Here is a 27056-nt window from a genome sequence, read left to right as displayed (position 1 = left end):
ACTTAACTTCTCTGTGCCTCAGTTCCCTTATCTGTAAAATGGAGATTAAAAACCTGTTCTCCTTCCTACTTAGATTGTGAGCTCCATGAGGGGCAGGGACTGAATCTGACCTGTACCTCCAGTATTTAGTACAATCTTTTTTTTACAGACTTAAGAACAATCTATTTTTTTTGATACTACTTGTTAAATGCTTACTATGTAGCAAGCACTGTACTACGTGCTAGGGGAAGATACCCAATCATCAGCCTTGGCACATAGTAAGCTCTTAACAAATATTACAGTTATCACATGACAAGCAGCCTGGTCTAGTGGATAGAGTGAGGTTCTGAGAGTCAGAAAGACCTGGGTTCTAACTCCGGCTCTGCCACTTGTTTGCTCTGTGACCTTGGGCGAGTCACTTCACATCTCTGTGCCTCAGTTACCTCATCTGTAAAACAGAGATTAAGACTGTGAGCCTCATGTGGGACAGGGACTGTGTCAAACATGTTTAGCTTGTATCTACCCCAGTGCTTAGTACGGTGCCTGGCACATAGTAAGTGCTTGACAAATACCCTGGAAAAAATTCAGGAAGGGGAATACTAAGAAAAGAAGAAGATGCAAGTGAAAATGAGATCGAAAGGAGACAATTCTAAAGAATGAGCAGAGGACCCAAAGGGAGCAAAGATGAAGAAATGTTGGGAAATTGTGGGGCCTGGAAAAAAAGGGGTGGGCGGGAGATGGGTAGGAGCCCATGGTGGTTGTTAGGGGTGGCGGCAGGTAGTGAGCTTGAGTGACTCCTGATATATGAACCAGAGAGAGTGGCTGATCCATGGACCCCACCCCAGGAGGTTACAACCCAAATCAAAATGATTACAGCACTTCTGACCCTTCTGTTGGAAATGGAGAATTGTAGAGAATCCACAAAATGTTCCAAATTCCTCGAAATGATGAGCTTGTTTCGGTTTTAATGGTCATTTTATCTTTTGTTATTCCAAGTTTTACAGTCATGACTCCTTAAGTATGGACTTATTCTGAGGTTCCCAGCAGAGGTCTGACCCTCTTGCTTCTCATCTCCAACTCCCCATAGCACCAAAATGGCTTCTTGCCCTCACACGTAATATGATAAGTTGGCACCCGTGGTCAGGGTTAAATTTTGACCATTTCCATCTTTTCCTGGCAGCTGCTGGCACGAGCCTTGAGCAGCTGAGAATAGGATATGGCTATTCTTAGCTGGGAGGCACGGATTTTAGTTGTTCTCTTTAGTGCTCTTGTGTAGAGCACTGTATTCTGTCCTTGGAGAGTGCAGTAGAGTTAGAAACCATGATCCCTGCCCTCTAGGGGCCTACAATTCATTCAATCATATTTATTGAGTGCTTACTGTGTGCAGAGCACCATACTAAGCACTTATCTAATGGGGGAGGCCCACACAAAATAAGCTACCGAGAAGAGGATGATAAGAATGGGGAGATGGATGTGTAAATGAGTCAGTGCTTAAATGAACTGGTGAGTCAATATTTACAGAAGCCTAACAGGCAGTTTGGAGTGCCTACAAACTGAGGTGGTGGTTGGGAGGGTCTGATCTGAGAAGAAGCATTGATCAGGGAAGGCCTCCTGGAGGAGTTGGGATTTCTGAAGGGCTTTGAAGATGGCGAGGGCTGTGGTTTGGCAGCTTTGAACGGGGGAGGAAGTTCCAGACAAAGGAAAGGCATGGCGTGCTCAGGGGCTAGAAGGTGGGAGTGATGCGAATAGCATATGGGGGCCGGGGAGGGGGCAGGTTAGCTTGAGAGGAATGAAGAGTGTGAGCTGGGGCGAAATGGGAAAAAAGAGTGGGTAAGCAGGAGGGAGAGAGCTGACTGAGTGGCCTAAAGCCAGAGGTCAAAAGCCAGGCAACATTTGAGGTTTCCGAGCAGTGGGGAGACAGGTGCAGAATGATGTCATCTGGACAGTGGGGTGAAAAAAGGACTAGAGAGGGGAGAGACTGAAGTGAAGACTGATATAGTAGCCTTTTCAGGATAAGCTAAATGCCTGCACCCACCGGTAGCCATTCGGATGGGAGAGGAAAGGACAGACCCAGGAAATGTTGAGGAGGAAGAACTGACAGGATTTAGCCATCTGGCCCCACACACGTTGTCAGAATGGAGCTGTTCTCTAATTGAATGGAAATCTCCATTTCATGGAATCAGACCAGAGAGAGACTAACTCTGTCCAGTTGGAGAGTGCTGATAAATCAGTAGTATTTATTGAGCTCATACCATGTGCAGAGCACTGTACTAACCACTTGGGAGAGTACAATACATCAGAGGTAGTAGACGCATTCACTGCCCACAGGGATCTTGCAGTTTAGAGGGGAAGGCAGACATTAATATAAATAAATAAGTTAAAGATATGGACATACGTGCTGTGGGGCGGAGGGTGGAGGGGCATATCAAGTGCTTAAAAGTGTGTATCAAGTGCAGAAGTGACACAGAAGGGAGAGAAAGTAGGGGAAATGAAGGGTTAAGGAAGGTCTTTTGGAGGGGATGGAGAGGAGAAGGGTCTTAATTACATCAGAAATTCCGATTGGAGATAACCTTTTAAATTCCTTGATTTTTAAGGTATTGAAGTGCTTTCCATGTGCCAGGTTTTGTACCAAACCCTGCGGTAGATACATGCTAATCAAGTTGGACACAGCCCATGTCCCACATGAGGCTCAAAGTCTTAATCTCTATTTTACAGATGAGGCAGCTGAGGCCCAGAAAAGTGAAGTGACTTGTCTGAGTTCACACAGCAGACAAGTGGAGGAGCCGGGGATTTGAACCCAGGTCCTCCGACTCCCAGGCCTGTGCTATCCACTAGGTCACACCGCTTCATAGGAGACAGAAATTCCCATTGGGGGTGGGATCATCTTCCTCCAGGGAGAGGGTCTGGGTTCTGTCAGAGACTGGCCACTTCTAAAGGAAGCGTTCTCTGACAGGATGGTGACTGACGTTACTCAGTTGAGCGAGGAGCGTGGGAGCAGATAGATGGTCTTGCTCCAGGCTGGCCAAGGGCTCGCGTCCTGGCAGTGGTTGGTTTTGATCGATGTTCAGACTGTCGCTGACAACGTTAATTGATTAGATGTGTTGAAGTTTGACCGTCAGTGTTTGACAGTTTGTCAATGTTTGTCAGTGTTCAGGGGTCAACTCTGTTCACAATCCACAGAGGTCGTTTGTTTAGCGCCCTGTTCGTTACTGAGAAAAATAAACCGACTCCTGGAAAAGGGTATGGAAAGGGGAAAATGAAACCAGGCGGGATGCAGAAAACATGGCTCTTAAAAGATAGTCAGGACTGTACTAAATGATTAGTACAGTGCTCTGCACTCAGTAAGCCCTAAGTAAATGCGATTGAATGAATAACTTTTCCACTAGGATTGTTTAGCAGAGTAGCATCCCTACGGTGGGCAAAAGGATCGAGCAGTAGCCCCTGGTACAAAGTTTTAGGTGAAATTTTTTGCTGGAGGAGAGAATGGGGGTTTTGTGTAACTTGGAGGGGGAAAAAAACAGCTCTGAACACATTTCTGTGGCCGACAGTTTCAGATTCTGTGCAGCTTTTTAGATGCCTGGTCCTACTTGGGCTCACAGGGACAATCAGTCAATCAGTGATATTTATTGAGTACTTACTGTGTCCAGAGCACTATATCGAGTCCTCAGGAAGTACAGTACAGGAGAGTTGGTAGACACAGTCCCTGCCCACAAGGAGCTTACAGTCTAAAGAAGTTGAGAAGTCTGGCCTCTCCTGGGATCTTACTTAATAATGTTAATAATAATAATGTTGGTATTTGTTAAGTGCTTACTATGTGCCGAGCACTGTTCTAAGCGCTGGGGTAGACACAGGGGAATCAGGTTGTCCCACATGGGGCTCACAGTTTTAATCCCCATTTTTTACAGATGAGGTAACTGAGGCACTGAGAAGTGAAGTGACTTGCCCAAAGTCACACAGCTGACAAGTGGCCGAGCCAGGATTCGAACCCATGACCTCTGACTCCAAAGCCCGTGCTGTTTCCACTGAGCCACGCTGCTTCTCTTCCTCCAGAGGGGCTAGGAGAAGCTAGCTGACCATCTATCTGACACCAATTTTGGGAGCTTTCAAGAATTGTTTGACAATATTGCTCTATCACTAAAATACACCTGCTTTACAAGGGGGAGGGGAAGGGGACCGGGACCCAAAGGATAAGATGGGTCAAAAAGTGGCAGATTCCTGTATTCCTTTTCTTGTCAGCTCTCTAATATTCAGAGATAATTTATCCACTTTATGCATCATCCAATTTTGCCTTCTTTTCTTTCTTCTCCCTCTTCTTACCTCTGTTTTGGCCAATTCCTGGCTCATTCCAGAATCTGAACAGGGAAAGGATGGAGGGGGAAACTGGCAGCTAATTTTTCTTTTCTTTTTTTAAATTGTGATTTTCAGGTATTCTTGTTAGTGTTGACTCTGGTTGCTATGTGTACTTGAAAATCAACTTTAAATAAAAGCAGTTGTGGCCTAGTTGAAAGAGCCCGGGCGTGGGAGTCGTGCGATTTGGGTTCTCATCCTGGCTCCGCCACTTGCCTGCTGTGTGAGTTTTGGGCGAATCACTTCACTTCTTTGTGCTTCAATTTCCTCACTTGTAAAATGGGGATTCATAATCTATTCTGCCTCCTTCTTAGCCTGGGAGCCCCCTGAGGGACAGGGACTATGTCTGACCTGATTATTTTAGATATTACCCAGTGGATGGTACAGTGCTTGGCACCGTGTAACTTCTTAATAAATACCGCAATGATTATTATTATTATCACTCCTGTTATTGTAGAATTGCTTCTTGGCAAACCACTTCCCATGTGTAGGAAATGGCACCTTTCTCTTATAGGCAGGAAAATTGGGACACGAAGAGGTGAAGCAAGTAGCTCAGAGTCAGCCAAGCATCCATGAGTTGGGTTTGGGACTCAAGCCGACTCCTTTTTCTTGAAGTCACTCGGGTTTCCCTCCATTGCAACTGAACCAGAGGCTTTAAGGCTCAGATACTCCAGGTGTGGTGATGAGGGTGTGGGCAGGGCGGTGCACTTCGGGGCTAATTCACGCATTAATCCTCTCTTGTCTGTCTCCTCGTCCGAGCCCCGGCAAAACGGTGTCTGCCAGGAAAGGCAACAGGCGAATTGCAGGTGGGAGTGAGAGACGGGCTAGGGAGGACCCAGGTTTACACTGTCGGCTTCTAACCGGTTCTCATTCCTTGGGTCTGGTCCAAGACTCCAGAGGCAGCGCAAGTCTCAAGTAACAATGCCCTTGCTTTGGACTGGGGAGTCCAAGACAGGAGCAGGAGTAACTTGGGGGGGAAAAGTGAGTTGGGGAGAGCTGGCTTGGCCCAAAGGGAATGGCATCATCAGTCCCCCCCTCTTGGATGGCCTTGGCTGTTCTCATAGAAGGCTTCTCTCACCCTGTCTGCTCTCACAGAAGGCTTCTTTCATTCTCCTTTCCAGAGGCAGAAGTGACACGGAGCAGCTGTGGTTGGAGAACCCTCAAACCAGCTTCCTAGCCTGCCCGGACTCTACCAGGCTGGGCTTCACCCACTGCCGCCTCCCAAAGGGGCAGAACGGACACCCCTGAGACCTCCCTCTGTTGCCGGTGTTCCCGGGAGGGTAGGACGTTTGGCTGCCGCCGCCCAGCCTGATCTCCGCCAAGGAGGGGACGGTCGCGGAGGGGAGGAGGACCGTGGCCGTCGGGGAAGAGAGCCCCCCCCAGGCCCCCGGACTTTCCCCTCTGAGCAGCTGCAGAGTGGATGGGAGGAGCCCACCCCCTGCCCTGCGCGGGGCCGGGGCTGCCTTGAGGGTCCTCGGCGAAACCGCGGCCATGTAGGCCGAGCCCCGGGCACCTTGGAATCCAAGCTGCGCAGGGGAGGCGGCCTCTGCCCACCTGTCGGAGCCAGTGACCAACATGCTTCGTGGATGCGTGGGTCTCCTCTGTGAGTAGAACACACAGGGCGTTGGGGCAAGGGAAATCAGAGGGTCCTTCCCCCGGGCCGTCAGCCTTCGATGGCCTGCCGGAGCCCAGGCTATTTTCACCCTGGGCCCCCCCGCCGCTTCCCCGGGGTCTCAGGTGCTGTCCCGGCCTCAAAGGTCTGTGGGTCCGGTGGCAAGCCTAGATTAGGCACGCGGAGGGTGCGAGGCCTGGCGACTGGGGGCACCTGAACAGTGCTCTCTCCCTCAGTGGGTCCTGGGTCTGCTCCCCACCCCAAAAAGCTCACTCAGAGGGCGAATTCAGCTGTTTCCCCTTTCCATTTTCCAAACTAGCCTCCCTGTCCTTAGGTGAGGCTGTGCCATGGGAGGGGGTTTTAGACTGGAAAAAACAATGAGGCGGGGGAACTTCTCGTGGCACCTGGGATCCGGTGTTCGGCTCCTTCGGCTGGATAGGTTGGGCTCCTTGGCTCGGGTTGGAGGTTCCTGGGCATCTTGACTGGCTAAAAGAGCCAAGCGGTGAGCCGTCAGGCATCCTCCCTCGGTGCTGTCATCCTCGGGCAGTGGCAGATTGGGGAACAAGTCGAATCAAATCTGCCTCTGTGCTTGAAGTACTTGTGGGACCATGAGACAGTATTGCTCACCTTCAACCCCCAAAATAAGGGATCTGTGTTTCATTGGGTCAGAATTCAGGACGTAGGGAAGAGGCTGATTATGTCTATTTTCAACGATGGAGACCATCGCCTTCCGAATCGTCTGACTCACCATCTGTGAGACCTCATAAGGGGCTGGTGGGGTACCCTGTCCCGGGACTCAGGGGAGAAGACCTGGTGCCGGCCTCCGAGGGGGAAGCGAAGGTCGATGCCAGGCGGGTGTTAGTCAGCTGGAGTGGCTAGATCCATAATCGAGATAGGAAATAAAGGCACTCACCAGGGACGCAAAGGGTCTGGCACCCGGATCGGCCACAGCGGCTGTTTTCGAGATCCGTTTGGGTAGGGCGCTCTTGGGGAAATAGGAAACGTTCTTCCGCCGACTCGTGTGACTTGGAAGGAACGTGAGACGGTGTCAGAACTGACAGAATTGCCCAAGAGCAAGGTAGTTAATTTGTGAGCACGCGTCATTCGAAATGCAAAGGTCTTCAGGACCCTTCCTCCCCGCATCATCGGAGAAGCGCCTGGGCCCTTCTTTGGTCACTAACATCGGAAGTGGCGCCAGGGACCCAGAGAGGCTGCGGTGCCCCATTTGGAAGCCCTGAGATCTGTTGGGATTCCCTTCTTCCTTCCTCTCCCCATCTTTTGTGTGAATTCTGCCCCAGGGCCCCCTCTCCGTAGGCTTTCTCTGAGCCGCGATGACCCCCAGTGGGAAAGTTTGGGAATGTCAGTCAGCCACCTTCCCTCCAGAAGGTCATTTCTTTGAGGAGGCTCGGATCGCTTTCGGATGTATCGATATTACGGGCCTACTGACAAATTACAGGGGAAAAAGAAGTGGAGATCCCAACTGGGATTCCCAGGGCCCCGCCAGCGTAACCTGGGAATTAGCGCAGGGTCCCGGGAAGTGGCCCGCCCTGGAAGGTTGGGGATTTCCCCGAGGGTTGGAGGATGCGGCCGATGGGGATCAATCAGTCGGTGAATCGATGGTGTTTCCCAAGACCCACGCGATCCCACCCGCTCTCCCCCTGCCCCGCTTCTGCCTCCTTATGGCAAGAAACAGAAGCAGCCAATTCTGCCTTGAAGAATATTTGTAATTCCTTCTCTTCTCTTGGCTCATTCATTCAGTCGTGTTTATTAAATGCTTACTGTGTGCAGAGCACTTGTCTAAGCGCTGGAGAAAGAACCATACAATAATAAAGAATGACAATCCCCGCCCACGACAAGCTCACCTTTCATCTGGGGCCCACGGGAGTAGGTCAAGCCGAAGGCAGCCGGAGAGGATGTGGGTTCTAATGCCGCCTCCACCACTTGTCTGCTGAATGACCTTGGGCAAGTCACTTAACTTCTCTGTGCCTCTGTTACCTCATCTGTAAAATGGGGATTAAAAATGTGAGCCCCACGTGGGCTGTATCTACCACAGCGCTTAGAACAGTGCTGGGCACATAGTAAACGCTTAGCGAATACCATATTGATTATTATTATTCTTACGGGAGGGAGGGCGGCAACCTCTGCTATGTCCTTCTGGGGTGTGATTTGCAGATGTTGGGATTTTCCTGGGCGCCGTACTGGGGAGCAAGGATACAGAGGAGCCGTCAAGAGATGAGTGCCTCATCACAGGGATTCTGCGGAAGAAGCTACAGTACGAGAACCGCCTCCTCTACACGGTAACCGCAGGTTGGGCCTTGTCGGGTCTGTTGAGGCTCCACCTGTTCCCTTCTCGATTCCCTCTCCCATTTGGAGCCGCCGAGGCAAATGGGAGGTGGAGGCTGTGATTTCCACTTCCGGCTTCCTCACTGCCTCATTTCGGAGCCCCAGCAAATCACTGCTTTCCCGGGCCTCGATTTGTCCGTCAGCATAAGAGGGGAAATAGTTGTTGGCCCAAGGCTGCCAAAGGGGGCCAGGACTCCGGAGTGGAAAGTGGGCAGTGGTGGTGACAGTGGCAGGAGAGGGAGCTGAGCTGTGGCAGCAAGAGGCTGAGGGAAAGTTGGCCTTCCTGGGAAGGGTTGGCTTCTCTTGCAAGGGGTGGAAGGTGGCGGGGGGAGGTTTGGCAGGACAGAGACTGACTGATGAGATTTGTCCGGCTTCTTTCTGGGTTCCGCCCCCAGCCGTTTTCTTCTCCAGCTCTTGTGCCTCAGAGAGCCTCCCTGCCATATCTTCCTATCGACGGGGGCCCCGTTTCCCCTCAGCTGACGGGGAATAAGATTACGAAAGAACAAGGTTGAGAAAACTGATCGAGCTTCAGGCCAATGACTAAGACCAGTGGTGTGTGTGTGTGTTGTGTATGCCCGCAGAACATGGAGGGCAACGCCATTACTGTCCTTGTCTCGTGTCCACACCTCGCCCTCCAGCTTGCTCCCACTATTCAGTTCTGGCTGTCCGAGTATGAGCTCGGTGGCTGGACCGTCCTTAGGGCTGCCCTGGCCTGCTCCACGGGGTCCTGTGTGAGGGAAAACTCCACCCTTCCTTGGACGTGGGTGCCGAGCCCCCCACCCAAGGCCACCGGTTGCGGAATTGCTTTGCGGCCATCTTTTGCTGGCCTGCCGGCTCCCTCTCTAGGGCCAAGAAACCCATTTGGCTTGGAGCCGACCCGACCCATCTCCGTGAGACGAGACGGCTCCTCCCCCTTGGGCTCGGCCCCTCGGGATCCTAGATGGTGTCCCTGGAGAAAAGGAGCAGACGGACATGGATTCCCACAGCTGGACTGAGTGTGACGAACGTTTTCCTCCTGACGGCGGTCCAGTTGTCCCCCGAGGTGCTGGGCCTGGCCGGGGCAGGCCCGGGACGAGCCGCTCCACTCCCAGAGGACTTGTGGTGCTCACCTTGTGTTTTGTCCTTGGGCTTTCAGAAACGCTATTTTCCTATCGACTACAGGATTGGCGTGCCCTATGGAATGGTGCTACGGCTGGCCAACGTCACCCGCCTGGTAAGCTGCCCGCGGGCCAGAGTGGGCAGAACCCCTTCTCCGGGGCAGTTTGCACCGCGGGGTAGGGCTGCCTTCCGCTCGGGCGATTGATCAAAACCGCGCCTGGTGGAGGGCACGGGTCCTAGAGGGAAGATAAGGCCCTCTCTTTATCCATCAGACTGGTGGTTTCCACCCGCCCTCAGACGGCAACCCCCACCCCTCCCCCACCCCGTGCTTTCTAGGGGACGGGGGGGGACGGGGGTGATGCAGCCTCTGGGGCAGGGCTGGGGGGTGGATGGGTGGCCGGCGGGCCGGCAGAGCGTCTTTGGCTGGAGTTGCTGGGACGCTGCCTTCATGCGAGGGCCTTGCATCTCATCACAGCAGAAGGCAGAGGTGGCCGTGTCAACCCAGCGGCTTCTGTGGGCGTCTGTGAGTTTGGACGCCCTGTCCGCCATCCAGGAAGTGCTAATGGAGGAACACCCATCCTGGAACTACATCAGTGAGATCATCTTACTTCTGAGCACGGTCAAGCAAAATGTAGTGGTAAGGAACTGGACTAGGCCTCGAGCCCTTCCCCACACCTTCCCCCCGCTTCCCCACATGGTCCAGAGGCAGAGGATGTGGGTTCTTGTCTGGGAAGAGTGTGGGCAGGGGGGACACCTATGAGGTGGAGGGAGCGGAGGCCATTTCCAAGGCCTGGTCTGTGAGCTCGTCGTGGGCAGGAATGTGTCAGTTTGTTGTTATATTCTACTCTCTCAAACGCTTAGTACAGGGCTTTGCACACGGTCGCCGCTCAGTAAATACGACTGAATGAATGAAAAGGCTGCAGTGGAGGGAGGGAAGAGTGGCTCCTGGAATCAGTGCTGGATACACCCTCCCTCCCGCTTCCTACCACGGGCACATGCTCCACCCTTCCTCTCCACCCCTCACCCCAACACGCCCTTCCACAACTCACATCATTTCCCTCCCAGACACCCCCGTGCGTGAATAGGCATATTTACACTGCAAACACCTATCTGCCGGTTAGGGAGACACTTATGCCCTCCTCCAACCCACGCCCACCTCTTCAAACATACCCGATCTCATCCACCCCGGCTTTGCTGAAAACAGACAGGCCCGGCCCCTCTGCCGGGGAGGCCGTCTGAGAGGCATCGGAGGAGGGAGGAGAAGGCAGCTGATTACTTTTTACAGGCATCTGGGGAGGGGAGGAGTTGGGACAACTGAGGGCTTGAGCAGCTGTGACAGCCTCCTGAACAGCTGGAGCATTGGTGGTTCAGTGGTAGAATTCTCGCCTGCCACGCGGGAGGCCCGGGTTCGATTCCCGGCCAATGCAGCCGCTCCTTTTTTCCTTTGTTTGACTCCTTTGGTGGTTGCCGGTGGAACAGTTCCTGGCAAGCACATGGGGAAAAAAGGCAGACTTTTTTTTCCATTTTTTTCCTCTCCTCCTGTCCTTCGGCAACGTTTCAGATGGAAACGAGGTTGGCAGCGCATGCCGTGGTGTCCACAGTCAGGTGGGCTCCAATAGGCTCCGAGAGGTTCGGGGAGGATGAGAGAGCGGCTGGGACGGTGCCCTCCTCGTTCTCCCCATCCCTTTGAGAATTGCTGCCGTCAGATCCGATATCCACCCACCGCCCCCGCAGCGGCCCCGGGGCACCAGGCCGAAGTCTGAGATCCCATAAGCCTCCTCAGTGAACGAGGGGCAGCTTAGATGGGCTTGAGGTCTCCCTGCCGGAGAGCAGGAAGTGGTTCTAACCTTTGCTCTAACGGTTTGGTCTGTCTCATCCCCAAACCCGCAGCGGAACCCGATGGATACAGCAACCCACTCTCTGGCTTCCTCCCGGGTCCCGGACAGTGGCCGGAAGCCGGTGCGGCCCAAAGCCCTGCTGGATAACTGCTTCCGAGTCATGGAGCTGCTGTACTGGTCGTGTTGTAAGGATGGGCTCCGGAGCGGGTGGGGAAGTGGGGTCGGGGAGGGGAGGATGAGGTGCTGCGGGGTGCTAAGGGAGAGCAGGTTTTTGGGGCACTTCCACTTGCACACCATTACTCCTGGGGCAACTCCCTTGGAGGCAGCAGGGACCGGTGGGGCAGAGGGGGGTCGGGGAGGCGAGGCAGGAAATGCTGGGCCAGGCTTCTCACCTTCCCTTTAGGCCACAGCTGTTTGGGCAGCCAAGGTTTGGGAGCGAGGGGTGGAGCAAGGGGCTGTCGGGGTGAACCGCTGCTCTCTTTCTGTCCCCGCCTCAGGTAAGCAGAACTCCACCAGAGATTGGGACGTGTGTGGCCGCCGCGCCCCAGAGACTGGTCCGATCGCGGTATAACTGCCCCGCTCCACCTGTACCCGTGCCGTCGCCGTGCCCAAGCCCCTGCCTGCCACAGCGTTCCCCCTGGCCACCCGCCCTGGCGATAGACAGAGAGACAGGAGGGCCGAGGACCAGTCCCCATCACCCGCTCCTCCCCACAGTGCAGAGCCTGGGCCTCCGGGGAAGGTGAAAGGAGTGAAGGGGTACGCGCTCCTCAGAACGTGTGAGTCCTGCAGACCCCCGGGCCCGGCCACACGGCCTCCTCCGGCCCTCCATCCCCTGGCACAGAGAGCCCCCTGGCACTGAGAGCCTGGGCAGGAAGGCCCCGTCACCCCAATTCCTGTCCTGGAGAAGGCCGGCAGTGAGAAACACCGTGAGGATGGAGATACGTTTAACGGCGTGACAACTTGGCAGGGAGTCCATGCCAACCAGAGCCTTAGCACCCAGGATGCCCTTCCCCATTCTTTTGCCCAAAGGGTGGCCTTTCCCAGCCTCGTTGCCAGTGGAGGACGGTGGTTGGGGTTAGACCTGGATCTGGCCCTGGGATCGTCGTCGGGGTAGGGGAAAAAGCAGGAGTGCGGAAAGGCCCTTGGAGTACCATAGCGCTGGTTTTAGGGGAGCCTGGGTACTTCAGCTGTTGCTCACCCAGACAGCTGAGGCGCAAGGAACCTAGGCCCAAGGGAAGGAGGCAGACCTGGCTCAGTGGGAAGAAGTCAGCCATGGGCAGTTCGTGCCCCGAGTGAAGGCGAACGGGGAAGCCTGAGGGGCGGGCGCGGGACCTCGGTTTCCGTGAAGGCACGGGAACCGAAAGCTGGGTGGATAGAAGAGGATCTGGGGAAAGCCCCTCGGGTCCAACAGGGTCAGGGCCCGGGGCTTGGTAGCTTTATTAGGAAACCGAGCTACAGCTGGGAGAGCCACTGGTGGGAGCTGCCGGGTGAGCGGCGCCTCTCCTAGCGGGGCCGGGCCCAGGTCGAAGGGTTACCCGCGGGACTCGGGCCCTGAAGAATTCTCAGGCACACTGCACCACACTCAATAGTACTTACTATAGACACTTACGACGGGCCGGGCACTGTACTGAGTGCTGGGGTAGATTCAAGATAATCAGATCAGGCCTAGCTTCTGTCCCAAATGGCGCTCGAAGTCCAAGGGGAGGGAGAGCAGTTTTTTAACCCCCTTTTTACAGAGGAAGAAACCGAGGCCAAGAAATGAGCATGTCCAAGCTCACTCAGTAGGTAATGGCAGAGCTGGAAGCCAAGTCTCCTGCCTCCCAGTTGTGTGCTCTTTCCACCAGGTAATGCAGCTGCCTGCCTCGTCCGGGCACGTTCTGCGGGTGGTGGTGGCCCGTGGTCTGTTGACCGGGCAGGGAGCTCGCTTGCCAAGGGGAGGCCCAGGGTAGTCTCGGGGCCCATATCCGAGCTTATCTCGGACCTCTAGCCTTACCCTACGTGTCGCTGAGGGAACCGGGCCCTCGGCGGCAACTACTGGGCTCAGAGGGGTCTGGATGTGTCAGAACCTAAGATCGAAACAAAGGAAGGGTTGGCGGATGAGGCTGGAAGCTGTGTTTCCCCTCCCTCCCCTCTCCCTGCCCCCTCCAGTCAGCCTCCCACCCACTCACCCACGACAGCCCACTGCAATCTCTTCCACCGGCTCGGCCTGCGTCCCTCCGGGTGGATGCTAGATCCGGGGGAGGCCGAGAAGTCGCGAGGGCTTTTGGACCAGCCCCCTTGACCGGCCGGTCGGAGCAGAGTGGGGCAGGATGGTGTCAGCCCAGACTGGGGGGGGGTGGGTCTGGGTAGCCAGGCTCCCCCTCCCCCAGAGACTTGGAGCCAGCATGGGTGAAGGGGAAGGTTAAAGCGTCATTCTTCTTGCCCTGCTGTTGCTCATTTGTTTCATTTATTTTTCTATTAAATAGTTTGTTTTCCTTCCTTGGGCTATTTGGTTTCGTTCTCCTCCAGGTGAGGCGGTCGATGAGGGCCCTGCGGGTGCCCTCCCCTGGGCCTCTGGTGGGTGGCAGCGGGCTAAGGCCGAGGGGCTGGGGGGGGGGCAGAAGGTTCCCGACGTGAGGGTGAGGAGCTGCACCGTTCCTCCATGCACGGCGCCAGCTCGCCCAAACCGCCGTCCCCGCCCCCCCCTCCCCCGCAGAGACGACGACGACACTGATCCAAGGCCGGGGGGGCCAGCTGGGCCCTGCAGCCAAGCTGATGTGAGTGCAGGCCCTGCAAAGGGTGAGTGGAAGCATCCAGGATGATGAGCTGAGGTGGGTGAGGTCTGGGGAACGGGAGCCCAAGGGCCGGCTGGATCCTCGTTAACAAACCCAGAGGGTTGGGGAGGGGGGGGCCTGGTTCGGGAAACCGTCTTGTCCAAAGGGGAAACGTGAAACGAAGCTCAGCAGGGCAAGGATGGAACGTAGGTCGAGGCTGGAGCATCACGCGGGGCTGGGAGCCGGCCCAGCCCTTGTCAGCCCGGGTTCTGAGCGCAGCATCTCCCTCAGTCAGCCCCCAGCTCCTCCCTCCAGCCCCAACCCTGGCAGCCGCCATCCTGCCGGCTGAGCACTGAGCCAACCGTGGAAAAAGGCGAGAGCTTAGCGTACGTTTAACATCATCTTCTGCCAAACGAAACAGGCTCCCTGCTCGTGCCGGGAGCTGGAAGGAGTGGTTAAACGTGGGGAAGGCAGGATTAGCTCTCTCTCCCACCCCCGTGCCCCCACCACCGCAGGAAGGGAAGGGTCAGAGGGGGCAGTTGGCTGCTGAGGACGGAGGGAGTTATTTGCCCAGAAAAGGCCAGGTGGGAGGCAGGGGTGTTAATTACAGTACGACTTTATTAATACTGGATCTTCACAGTGCATTTGTTACTTGTAGCAGTGACTATTTAAATCAAGGGGGGGAATAGGGGAAGAGGATCACGTCTCAAAACCGAAATGAAAAGAAACAAAATGGCGGAGGAGGAACCGGGAGAGAGTGAGCTGGGGAGGTTGGGGAGGGAGGCGGGAGCAATAAATTAAAAAATGGAACAAGTTAACAACAGCACCAGAAAAGTTACTTCAGTTGAGAGACATTGTTTGAAAGAAAATTTTGTCTGTACAAAATGAAAAACGAAACCAAACAAAATCCCCAAACCAAACGTGTTTACGCGACATTATCAACCCTGGTCACAATAAGGTGAAGGGGGTGGGGGTGGGGGCGGGCTGGGGCCTAAATTGTTATTACTAAGGTGGTGAGGGGACAGGGGCTGGGCTGGCGTGCATGCACACACGAGTGTGCGTGCACACACATACACACACACGCACGCACGCACACGCAAGACTATGTACAACAATTGTGAGCAGCTTCGTTGGAGGAAACTCCAGAGAGAAGAGGTGAGGAACGTGGGGGGAATGGAGCTATTTTCCTGCCCTCTGACCCTTCCTCTCGATCCCTCCCATTCCTGGTTTAAGGCTGGGGCTCCCCCTCTCTCGGCGCTGGGAGGCAGGGCGGGAAGAAGGGGCGAGGGGCCCGTCTACTGACAGGCCCGCTCCCTTCTCTCTCTAGGGCTGGGCCTGACTCCTCAGGGCCAGGAAGGAGGTGGGAAAACGAGCGCTGTCTCGCGCGCGGCCTCGAGAGTCGCGCCCGCAACCCTGTCTCCCCTAGCCCGGCCCGGCCTCACGACTCCGGTGGTTCGCGGGCAGCCGGGAGAGTTGTTCGGAGGCTCCGAGGCCTCCCGAGCCCGATGCGCTGGGACCGACGGGAGGGGGGCGAGACAGCAGAAGGCAGGCAACCTCCCCGGAGGCCTTGAGGGAGGACATCGTGAAGGTGGCCGGGCTGTGGGTAGCACCAGGCCAGCTGGTCTTCCGGGCAGGGAGGCGGCCCGGTGGCCAGGGAAATGGGCCAGGGGAGTGGAAACCACCCGCCTCTGCCTGCTCAACCGCGGTCACCCGCCCCACCCATCCCCACACCACTTTCTGAAACACACATTTCCTTACCACACGTACCAATCCCCAACCCACAACGCTTCAGCCACCTGCTACCACCAGGCACCACCACCTTAAGCAAGACGGCGCTAGGTAGTGAGCAAAAAAATGGCACGGATCATTCCAACCTACTACTTGCTTTCCAAACCGGCTACTTGCCAACGTCAGCACCTTCCCGTCACCGCCGCCGCCGGGCCCTGCCTCCCGGACTGGAGCCGGTGGAGGCGGGTGGAGGAGTCCGGGTTGGGCTCCGCACCTCCGCCCTCACTAGAGCCCCGCCCCTCCCCCGTTTCCAGCCCTACCTCCGCTCCCACATTGCAGAGAAAAACCTCAGCTGGGGCTCGATCCGGTTCAGTTCTACTGCCGTCAAGACCCCCAGAGCTCTGCGTTCGCCGACTCCTCACCCAAGCGACGGAGGGGCTGTTGGAGTCGGGCGTGCTGCTTCCACCTTAGTTTCTCGGTCCCAGTTAGTCTCCCCGCCTCACGTTCCGGGGCCCCTTCGCCCGCTAGTCCAGCCTTAAAGGTCAAGGTCAGAGGCCAGGTGGAAGAGGCTCTGATGCAGTCCTCGCTCTTGAGATTCAGAGAGGAATGAGCTTCCCCTCTCTTGCCAACACTTCAGGCCCAGCAGTAAAGAACTCGAAGCCCGTGGCCCTTTCTTTCCTTGCAGAAACACCCGTTTCTCCCCATTTTCTCCATCTGCTCTTGGGCACGACCAGAGATCCCTCCTCCGGCCCTTCCTCGCGTACTCATTTCCTCCTCAGACCTCAGGCCGCGCGGGAGCCGCGGGAGGAAGACCGGCCGGGCCCTCATCTCAAACCGCCCTCTGGCTCGGGGCCAGGCGGGGCCAACGGTGCCTCCGTTCCCAGGACCGGGGTCCGGCGGGTGGGTGGAGTCTTCACTGGAATGGCATCTCCTCTGGCAACAGAGAGTCAAAGCCAGTCCTCAAGGAGTCTCCTCCACCCGCTCCCCCACCCCCTGTTAGTCCCAGCCCTCTCTTTCTCTGAGCTGTTCTCCCTGGGTTCTTCCACACTTGGGCATCTTGGACCTTGCCTTCAAGCCATGAATGCTGGTTGGGGGGGCGGGGGGCGGGGGAGGAGGAATAAAGGGGAAGGATTTCAATTAACTGCCCACTGCCCAGATAAATCAAGAGGCCAGCACCCCTTCTCCCTGTGTCGCTCACAGACACAGACATACATATAGCGCACACACACACACACACACACACTCACACTCCTCCTACCCCTTGTGCTCACAGCCTTCAGTCCAAAACCATCCCTTCCTGTTTATCATTATTATTATTATTGTTATCTCATAACGGCTAGTCCCTCTCCCAACCCATTCCCTCCCCTCCCCTCCGTCGTCCGGTCCAATTCAGAGATGACCGGCTGGCCGAACCTTCCGGTCCAACAGTGCGGCTAATCGTTTCGCCGGGACCCCACCGTTACAGCTGGGCTCCCCGGAAAGACCACCCAGCTGTCCCTGAGGTCGAGGCCCCCTCAGCCCTCTGGACTCCCGTTGCCTCCCGCCAGCCCTCTTTTCACGCCCCCAACCCCGGGGCCCCCAGCGGGTTACGGAAGGAGCCCCGGAGGAGACTCCGAGGGCCGACACCTGCCGTCGTCTACTCACGCCTGTCCACGGCGAGAGTTGGCCGGCAATCCCGGGCTCGATCGTCCGTGCTGCCAGAGCGGCGTCAAGGCCCTGTTATTCTCCTTAGCTGTTGGAGTGACCCAGGGCGGCACTTGGGTTTTTCCTCCAGGAGGCAAGTAAGGGAGGACCCGAGGTCCTCTGTCCCGCTGCTGTACCGAAGTCAGAGAACCTCAGCCGAACACACCTCTCGTTCCTCTCCGCGGCCACGGTGTCCTCTCCCCTTCCGGCCAATTCGAAGAGCACGGCAGAGGGGGGAGGGGGGCCCGAGAGACATAAAGGAAAGGCCGGAGGAGGAAGGTGGGAGTAGGACGAGAAGAAGGAGAGGAGAAGGGAACCGGCGCCTCGGCCGGAGGCCGCCGGGACAGAGTTCCAGAAAGATCACGAGCCGTTTCTGTCCCACGAATGCGGGAGAGAGGAGGGGTGAGGAAGCGAGGGAGTGTGTACGGGGGTGTGGGGAGGGGGTGTTGCGAGTTGCTTATTCCAGTCCGGGTCGAGCCCCTCGCCGACAGCCGGCTCCCACGCCTTTCCCTACCTCCTCCTGGAGGACACCCGTCTCCAGGCGAGGGGGCGGGATGCGCGGAGGCCAGAGGGCAGTGGGGGCTGAGAAGAGGAGGACAGAGGGAGGGGGGAAGGGAGCGGAGAAGAGAAAGTACAAAATAGGCTCCAAAACCAGTTCGAGGTTAGGCTCCGCCCTTCCGAAGTTCGTCAGACCTGTTTAAAATCTCATCCGTGTGCGTCTCTATCCATAAAGTGGCTTGGCCTTCTGTGGTTTGCTCTCCATCGGATTTCTCCAACCGTCGGTTTTCGTCCCTCGCCGCTCCTCTCGGCGACCGGGGGCCCGCCGCTCAGTCCGCCGTCGGTCTCCCCGCGGGGCAGGCGGGGGGGGGGGGGGGCCGCGGCATCACGAGAGGCGGGGGGCCGACCTGTCGTTGGTGACGGTCCTCCGCAGCCTCACCCCCCGGCGGATGGCCACCAGCATGTCTTCGGCCGGGGGGTCGCTGGGGGCGGCGGGGGGCGGGGCGGGCGTCTCCTCCCCCGGGGTGGCCGAGAGGGCCGTGGGAAAGGGAAACTGCCCCTCCCCCAGGGCGTGGGCCCCGGCCACGAGCTCCCCGATCTTCTCCACCAGGCTGTGCCGGTTGGCCGCCAGCTGCTGCTGCTCTTCCTCCTCCTCTTCGGCCGACAGGGACGGTCCCCCGCCCGGGTAGCCGGCCGCTTCGGGCGCGGCGCCGCCCCAGGAAGCGTTGGGCAGGCTGAGTCGTTTCGGGGAGCCCTTCAGAAAGTCAGGCGCGTGGGGCGAGGCGTCGGTAGCGTAAAAGACGCACTCCTCGCTGCCCACCCGGACGGGGCCGCCCCCGGAGCCCGGCGAGTCGGGCACGGTGGGAGTCTTCACGGGGACGATGGGCGGCCGGATGGGGATGGGGCCGGCGCTGGAGAGGGCGCGGCGCACCGAGGGCTTGGTGGAGGGCGTGCGGCGGATGGTGGCCACCCCCGGGGGAGCGCCGGCCGGCAGGGCGGGGCCCGTGGGCAGCCCGGCGGTGGAAGCGGGACGCTTGGTCTGGATCATTCGCCGGTAGTTCTGGGCGATGTTGCTGTTGCGCGGGATGGTGGATGACTTGTCGAACTCGCTCTGGCCCTCGCCCTCCACGTCCCCGTTGACCGAGTAGCAGTCATAGTCCGAACCTGGGACCGGCCGAGGGGGACCGAGTCAGGGCCCGGAACCCGCCGGCGACCGGGGCACCCCGCCACGGTCGGCAGACTCCCCCCCCTCCCCCCCGGTCCTTCCGCCCTCCTCTTCCCGGCGCCGCCTTGGCCCACCCGAGCCGGCGGACGGACGTGCCTCCCTCCCCCCTTACCCCACCTCCGAGCTCCGGGACCTCCAACGGTAGCGGCCCCTAGGCTGAGAGCCCAGGCGGCTCGGGAGGAAGGTGCCGGGCCTCCCTCGGTTCTCTACGCCCCGGACCTCCCGGCCGCGGCCCTCCTTTCCCCAGCGGTGAGTCGGCTCGTCCCGAGACCCCGGGCGGAGGGCCTAGCCAGCCGGACCCGCAGAGGCTCTCGTGGCTAGCCTTCCGCGCTCCCGGCCCAAGGACTTGCTTGCCCGGGCCGGTGTTGGGTCGGTAATTCAGAGGTGTTGTGGGCGGGGCGGGGAAGCGAAGGGGGTGGCCCCGACAGTTCACCCTCCCCGCTTCCGCGGAGCGGGGTCCCCGAGCGGTACCTTGAGAGGGGATGGTGTCCTCGGAGCAGGAAGGGGTGGTGGTCTGGGTGCTGTAGCCGCTGGAGTACTGCAGTGAGTCCCGGCTGCTCTTCTGGTGCTCCAGGCTGAGGCCGCGGGTCAGCACCATGGCCAAGTCACTGGCTGCCGGCGACACCTCCTCGCCGTGCTACGGGGACATGACATCGAGGGCGGGGTGGAGCCGGTCACCGAGACGGGGCTGCAGGGCCGTGGATCGGCCAACTCTACCTCGCCCGGGGCCCGGCCCCGGCCCGGCTAGCCTCGACCCCGTCCGCCCGCCCGAAGGCCCCCGGGCAACTCTTCCCCGGCCGGGGTACGAGCGCCGACCCTTGCTAACGGCTCCACCACCTCGGCCTTCCCTAGGCATTCCGATAAGCTCGGTCAGCTGGCACCTTGGCTTCTTTCCGACGGCAGAAGGTCCCACGTGACCGGATCCTCAGGCGGCTATCCGGATTCTCCCGGTTTTCAAAGTCATTCCCGCTCCAATCCCCTCGGAGCCCTCCCCCGCCTCTGGAGGCGAGGCCGGCTTCTCTCCCACGGCCTGTGGCTCGGGCCCTCCCCCACGGCAGAGCTCTCAGCACCACGCCGGGGGCCGGCGGGGTCGCGGAGTCGGGCCGGGGGACTGACGGAGAGGGTTTCCCGCTCGGCTCCCCGTAGATCCTCGCGGCGCCGGGCCACACGCGGGTCCCCCCACGGCCCCAAGGAGGGGGACGCTCCCGGCTCCGGGTGGTACCTTGGCAGCGATGGTGGCGGGGGACATCCTGGGCCGGGGCGAATCGTCACCGCCGGCGCCCGGGTACCCTGCGCCCGCCGGGCCCAGCTCCGCCTCCCGCAGGTGCTCCACTCGGTCCTTCCTCCGCTGCAGGGTAGTCACCGTGGACTGGTCGTAAGGGCCGGCTTTGGACCAATCCTGCAGGTGGGAGGAGAGAGCCGTTCAAGCCCCGGGCAGCCGGGAGGGCCCGGGCCAGGCGTCGGAGAGGGATTCGGTGCCCGGGGGCCCACTCTGGGACGGGGCCCCCGACGAGTCCTCCCCGGGGGGCTTCTCCAACCCTGAGTCCTTGACCCCGCTGAGCTGCCGGGGGAGCAACCCCCACGGGGCTCCCTGGAGCGTCAGCGGGAGCAACCCGGGAAGCCCCGGGTGAAAACCACTTCCCGACGCGGTTCTCCTACGGCCCCGAGCCGGCCCCTGGACCGTCGAGCCCGGCTCTTGGGTTCTTCCGATGGGGCAGGTTGTCGGAGCTGGCCGCCAAGCGGAAGCTGGGGGCGCAGGCAGGGGGCGGCGGGGTGGGGAAGGGCAGGGGCGAGCCCGAGCAGCCAACGGGGACCCGAATGACGTCGCCAGCGGCGGCGGAGCATCAGGCGGCCACTGTGTCCCGGGCTCCTTAGGGCCCCGGCTCCAGCGGGGAGAGAGAGGCGGGGGCAGCTGGGGGTCCCACCGTTCCACTCCCCGATCCCTCCTGTCCCCGGGGCCGGCACTGACCGAGGTCGGGGAGCTGCACTCGCTAACTGACTGGCAGGTCTCCGAGGCCTCAGAGGACGCAGAGCTGGAGGACTTCTGCCAAGCGGCCAGCGGCGGGGGCCGTCCGCGCAGACGGGCGTGGAGAGGAGCGGAGCGGAGGAGAGGAGAGAAGAAACCTAGTTACAGCGAGGGCATGCAGCAGGGTGGGGGGCTCGCAGAGGCACACGCCCGGGCACACGTACGGCGCCCTGCCCGCTGCCGAGGCCTGAAGTACGGCCACAGTCGGAAGCTCTCCCGGGAGGACACACACTGAAGACCAGCGCACGCCAAGCGCTCAGACCCGGGACACGCCACAACACACAGCCCTGCGGACGCAAACTGCACCGTGAGCCCAACGGCGTTGTGGGTCGGTTCAGCCAGAGGGCTTGTTTTCCCCGCGGGTTCTGCCGATGAGGAAGCGGGACTTCTGTCCCACGATTCAGGGCAAGTTACTTGACTTCCCTGTGTCTCAGTTACCTCATCTGCAAAATGGGGGTCGAGACTGTGAGCCCCTCGTGGGACTGTATCCAACTTGATTAGTTTTTAATAATAACAATAATAGTAATAGTATTTGTTAAGCGTTAGCTATGTGCCAAGCATTCTCCTAAGAGCTGGGGTAGATACAAAGTAATGAGGTTGTCCCACGTGGGGCTCACAGTCTTGATCTCCATTTTACAGATGAGGTAACTGAGGCAAAGAGATGTTAAGCAGTTTGTCCAAGATCATAAGAGCAGACGAGTGGCGGAGCCGGCATTAGAACCCACGACCTCTGACTCCCGAGCCCGTGCTCTTTCCACTAAGCCACGCTGCTTCTCTTTCATCTATCCCAGCGCTTAGTACGGTGCCTGGTACATCTGTAAGCGACCAAAAAATACCGTTTAAAAAAAGAGGTTGGCCCATGCTGGCGTCCAGACCTACTCATCTGCGTGGTTCATCCGCTCCAGCCCACCTAACTACCTCATCGCACTAGCCAACCCACATGCAGGTGCCCTTGTCCCTCCAATTCTCCGCTCACCTCCCGAGGCCGTCGCTCTCTTCAATCTGCCCTCAGCGGGCGCCCAACCTACTTCCAGTGGGAGGGAGCCGGCAAGCAAACAAGAAGACAAGAGCCCAAGGAGAGGAGGCGGAAAGCTCTGCCTTCCAGAAGCCCTAAGAGAATGCAGAGCTGCAGAGGGGCTTCAGGCTGACGGGATGGAGACACCTCATTCCTGTGAGCTCCCTGGTCACAGACACGAGCTGTCTCAAGGTAAGGGTTTTCTGGCCACGAGCCTCCTGGTCCCCCCCCTCCCCGAGGAGGGAGGAACTCGGCACCGAGTCGGGACCAAGAGTCGAAGTTGGAAGATGGGGATGCGGCACTCGCATGTGCACGCTCGTGTGCCCGCCCCCAACTCGATCAAGATGGCGCAGGTCCTACGGGGGCTGCTCGAACAGAGGAGCCGGAAACCCGACGCCCGATGCCACCGAGGAGCTGAGCGTGAAGCTGACGCTGGTCAGCGAGACCCCTGTGGAAATTCTGTCCCGCTGACTTCGCTGGGTGCCCCAAGCAGTTCGGGTCAGGCGGGGTCACGGGGGAGGGACCCGGGCCCCTGGCCCGCTGAGCACAAACCCCAGGACTGCGGTGGAGACCCAGAACGCTCTCTGCTTTTCAGCTCTTCCTACAGCCCGTGACTCAGCAAAGAGAGGAGAGAACTCTGGAAGGATCATCACCGGCTGGGTCAGCTTGCGTCCCGCTTCCCCACTCCCTGGGTAGAGCCGAGGGCAGACCGGGGCACGAGCCGTCCCTGAACACGGCCGGAAAGCCTTCTGGGTTCAGCCTTCGCCTTCCCGCTGCCTGGTTCATCCAAGACTCTCACGGCATTCCTCCACTCTCCTGGCTCATCCAATTCCACGGGCACAATTTCTAGTTCTTCCACCCTCGCCCTGCCTCCACCCCTCCATCACCGTCACTCGAGAGGAGGAGATGTGGCCGAGGGAGTCCCAAATACCAAGGCCCAAACCCAGATGATGAGGGTGAGGGACAATAAAACTTGGGTGGGTGGATGGGTGGGGGGGCGGGGGGGGGGGTCAACGGGCCGGTGGCCACAACCCCCTTTACGTGCTGCAGTCATCTGAATGGGGGCCTCTCTTCGGGGGAGAGCGGGGCACTGACCATCTGCAGAGAACTGGGCGGTCCCTACGCCCAGACCCCACTGATGGATCGAGGTGCCCCCGGCCCCGCCCGTCTGGCTCCGACGCCCTCACCTGGCTGGTGATGTCCGAAGGCATCGGGGACGGCGGCTTGGAGTACGCGGCGTCCTGGGAGATGAAGCCGGAGTCGTGGGAAGATACGCTGGAGAGGCGGGTGTTGGTATTTACTGGCTGCGCCAGGCTGCGGTAGCGATAGGTGGAACTGGGTGAGTATGTTTGGGACCCGCCAGGCCACGGGGTGCCACCCTTTGTACTGTTAACGCTGCTGGGGTGGCGGGGAGGAGAAGAGAGGGGAGGATGGGGGCGGGGGAGGACGGTGGCACCGGCGATCGGGCAGGGGAGGCGAAGGGGTGTGTGTGAGAGGGGGGACGGGGGAGGAAGGAGGGAGGGAAGAAGGGCGGTGAGGGGGCAAAGGAAGGAAAAGACAGTGTAAGAAAAGGTCCTGAGACACAGACATCGTTCACGAGAGGGGCAGAGTCGCGGAACAGAGTTTTGGGGCGGGGAGTAAAGGGGTGCGGGAGGGTCGGGAAGGGCTAGACGGGTTAATGATAATGATAATATCTGTTAAGCGCTTACTAGGCGCTAAGCACTCTTCCGAGCGCTGGGGTAGATACAGGAAAATCAGGTTGTCCCACGTGGGGCTCACACTTTGAATCCCCATTTTACAGACGAGGTAACTGAGGCACAGAGAAGACCGAGGTCACACAGCAGACAGGTGACAGAGGTGGGATTAGAACCCACGTCCTCTGACTCCCAAGCCCGGTCTCTTTCCACTAAGCCACGTTGCCTCGGGTTAATCCCGAAGGCCTTGGCCACGGCCGGGCCTGCGAAGGTGCTTGCTCCGGGCCTCGCCTCCCCGTCGGCCTCGGGGAGCGGGACCAGTCCAGGCTGGAACGGGGCCCCTGGCAACGTTTGCAGAGACAAAAGGTGGGGAAACCGAGGCACCAAATGGGGCAGTGATTCTTGTCGAAACCCCACAGGGGAGGTTGGGAGCCGGGCTAGACCCCCCCCCCCCCCCCAGCTCCCGGCTCCCGGGCCGGGGCCCTGCCCCTTAAGAGCGGCCTGTCCCGCAAGGGAAGTGGCTGATGGGAAGCCACCGCCCGGGCTTCCCCAGGTGACTCCCCATGTCGCGCAAATGAATCGGAACGCGTTCGGCACTAGCTCTGCCGGGACCTGGCAGAGATGCTGCCGGGGATAGTTCCTCGCCATCATTCCTCCTCCTCCGCTGGCCTAGGGAGCGGGATCCCAAGACCCTGACTGGGGCGGTGGGAGGGTGGCGGGGTGGGCCTATTTTCCAAGCATCCCCCCATCGATCCGAATCGCTTCAGCCCAAACTGGAAGCGTCGGTCGGGTCATTCTGATTAACGTGAGTCTTCGGCTCAGCGGAGCTCCAGCCCCCGGGGTTTCCCAGGAGGCCCAAGGTGCTGGGAGCCCGAGCTGCCTCTACCCTCTCCGGGTTTAGCCGCTCCATCTCCTGCCGCTAAACACCCAGTGCTCCCCGCCGCACTCCCAACTCAACCCTTCGCCCCTCCACCTCCCCAGCCCGGAGCAGGCCGGGCCGGAGCCTGTCGGCCCCGAGCCCCCACCCCCAGCCCACAGTCCCCCAGTCTTGCGGTCAAAGAACCCTCACCTGCACATGCTGGATTTGCGAGAGCCAGAGCTGCTGGGAGAGGATGGCGGGGTCTGGTAGGACCAGCTGTAGTCAGAGCCTTTCAGGTCTTTGATCACCTGGATGGGGATGGAGACCCGGGTCACCGGCCCCGCCTGGCTGCGTGTGGGGGGCCCGCCAGAGCCCACTGGGAGCGCGGGACCCCCGGCTGCCTTCCCGCAAGGGCCTCAAGCAGCCGAAAACAATGACCTGAGGCCTGAAGATCTCCTCCCCGGCTAGGATTTCGTCTGTGCAGGTGCCCGGCTCGGTGCCGCCGGCTGCGCGCTGAGGTCAGCACGGCCCCCTCCTTTGCTTTCATTCCTCATAATAATGATTATGGTAATTATGTCATGGTACTAAGCACTGGGGTGGAGAATCGGGTTGGACGGTTCCTGTCCCACATGGGGCTCACAGTCTCAATCCCCATTTTGCAGAGGAGGGCCAGAGAAGTGAAGCGATTTGCCCAAGGTCACGGGGCAGACGAGCGGCGGAGCCGGGATTGGAACCCGTGACCTTCCGACTCCCAACCCGTGCTCCGTTCACTACGTCACGCTGCTTCTCCTCCCCCGTTGTCCCTCGAACCACCTCGCTCGATCCCTAGATCTGCTCCGCCCTCCCCAAACACAGCCTCTTCCTTCCTTCCTCCAATCCATCAAGCCGCGCCACCTTTGGCGTCCATCGCCCCGGGCCCCTCACCTGCTCACTGGCCGGCGGCAGTTTGTGGGGCTCGGCCGTCAGCACCACGAGGTCTTCGATGATGCCCTGCAGGTGGGTGATCTCCCCAAGCATGGTGATCTCTCCATTCTGGGCGCGGGGAGGAAACGAACAGGGCCGCTCGCACCCGCCGCTCCCTCCCTGGCAGGGCATTGCCCCGGCTCCCTCTGCCCTCCTCGTGTCCCTTTCTCGTGTTCTCCCGGGACTGTGGATCCCGGCACCGGCTTCCCAGGCGTGTGCGCGCGTGTGTCTGTGTGCGGGGGGGTGCGGGGGCACAGCTGATGGTCCTTTCTGGAGTCCTGCGGCCTTGGGGCTTCTGCCTCACTGTCTCTGTGTTGCCCTGTTCCAAGGAAGGACATTAAAGCCTACCAAGGAGTGATTCTGCAGGGCCCCGCTCTCCGCACGCAGGGCCAGACATTCTTAAGAGAAGGTAAACACGAGAATCGTTTTCAAGACTTCCTCCCGGAGAAGGGGACCGTGCGGGCGGGGCTGAGACCGAGGTTTCCTTTGCTCTCGCCCCTGAGGAGGGCCTCTCTGCACCCCCGGCCCCCCCCCCCCCCGGCGGGGCCCCCCGCCGAGACCCGACACACATACCACCACCGGCTGAAGGAAGGTGATGAAAGTACAGAAGCGGCCCCTCTCCTCAATGAGGGCCCGGCGCACGGCCTGCTTCTCCGTCTCCTCTAGCAGCAGGTACATGTCGTTGACGTCCTGGAGGGCATTGTCCAGCTGCGGCTGGAGGTCCCCCTTTCCTGGGAGCGGGGGAGGAGAGGCCCGGTGGTCAGGCCGCCCGTCTCGGGGCTGGGGCGGTCCGGGATCCCCACCCCTGCCCAGAGACACCCAGCCTAGCCGGCCCCCCGTGGTCCGTGGTGGAGGGCGGGGGCCCGGCCCTCGACTTACAGCCCACAGGGTGGAAAGCGGGAGTGAGGGCGTCGGGGACTCACCCCGTAGACACCCTGCCCCCACCACCCTGGGGCGCGGGGATGAACCCATGCGGCAGAGGGAGTAAGGGCGGCTGCAGTGACTCTGTGTTGGACGGTGGAGTGACACGCGGCGAGGGCTGGAGGGGGCGGGAGGGGGTAGGCGAGACTCATCCTACACAGACAGGGCAGAGATGACGGCACACACATAAAGACACGCACAAACACGGAGGAGGCCAATGCCAAAGCCAAAGCGGAGAAGCCTTTGGAGCCCAGAGGCCGAGGGCCGGCCGAGGTCGGGGAGAAGCCGGACCGGGCCCGAGCCGCCCCCCTCTTCGCGGACCACGGACCCGAGCGAGGCCGCGGCTCGCCGGCCGCGCTGGGGCGAGGCCGGCGCGTGCCGGGAACCCCGGTCACCGCAGTGAAGAGGAGGGTGGCTCAGAAGGCCCGGGCCTTGGGGACCGCCGGCCCCCGGCGGCGGGTCTCGGTTTCGGGG

The 27056-nt window shown here is 59.5% G+C and overlaps 2 protein-coding genes and 1 non-coding gene across 15 annotated transcripts in view; 2 read left to right on the top strand and 1 right to left on the bottom strand.

The window, feature by feature from the left end:
* Positions 1 to 13695, top strand: part of IL34 (interleukin 34) — a 51035-nt gene extending 37340 nt beyond the window's left edge. For 3 of the 5 annotated variants that reach the window (XM_029075746.1, XM_029075745.2, XM_029075747.2), the window contains exons 2-7: positions 5448 to 5929; positions 8111 to 8235; positions 9417 to 9494; positions 9855 to 10016; positions 11270 to 11402; positions 11715 to 13695. In XM_029075746.1, coding sequence (XP_028931579.1) covers positions 5902 to 5929; positions 8111 to 8235; positions 9417 to 9494; positions 9855 to 10016; positions 11270 to 11402; positions 11715 to 11788 — 600 coding nt within the window. In that variant the 5' untranslated portion in view covers positions 5448 to 5901 and the 3' untranslated portion in view covers positions 11789 to 13695. Of the gene's footprint in view, positions 1 to 5447; positions 5930 to 8110; positions 8236 to 9416; positions 9495 to 9854; positions 10017 to 11269; positions 11403 to 11714 lie in introns of those variants that run through there. The other 2 variants (XM_039913498.1, XM_029075748.1) reach the window with 2 other exon arrangements.
* Positions 10736 to 10806, top strand: TRNAG-GCC. The gene has a single exon. It is a non-coding gene; the product is annotated as a tRNA-Gly (tRNA).
* An 873-nt stretch (positions 13696 to 14568) lies between the features above and the next one.
* The window catches only part of MTSS2 (MTSS I-BAR domain containing 2), a 34535-nt gene continuing 22047 nt past the window's right edge, over positions 14569 to 27056 (bottom strand). For 2 of the 9 annotated variants that reach the window (XM_029074892.2, XM_029074894.2), the window contains 8 exons: positions 26235 to 26392; positions 25623 to 25730; positions 24909 to 25006; positions 23333 to 23543; positions 21074 to 21148; positions 20327 to 20503; positions 19576 to 19741; positions 14569 to 19043 (listed from right to left, as the gene is read on the bottom strand). In XM_029074892.2, coding sequence (XP_028930725.1) covers positions 18265 to 19043; positions 19576 to 19741; positions 20327 to 20503; positions 21074 to 21148; positions 23333 to 23543; positions 24909 to 25006; positions 25623 to 25730; positions 26235 to 26392 — 1772 coding nt within the window. In that variant the 3' untranslated portion in view covers positions 14569 to 18264. The remainder of the gene's footprint in view (positions 19044 to 19575; positions 19742 to 20326; positions 20504 to 21073; positions 21149 to 23332; positions 23544 to 24908; positions 25007 to 25622; positions 25731 to 26234; positions 26393 to 27056) is intronic. The other 7 variants (XM_029074893.2, XM_029074895.2, XM_029074897.2 and 4 more) reach the window with 4 other exon arrangements.

The sequence above is a fragment of the Ornithorhynchus anatinus genome, chromosome 11 (assembly GCF_004115215.2).
Source record: "Ornithorhynchus anatinus isolate Pmale09 chromosome 11, mOrnAna1.pri.v4, whole genome shotgun sequence".
NCBI lineage: Eukaryota > Metazoa > Chordata > Mammalia > Monotremata > Ornithorhynchidae > Ornithorhynchus > Ornithorhynchus anatinus.
This window is presented reverse-complemented; position numbering and strand designations above follow the sequence as displayed.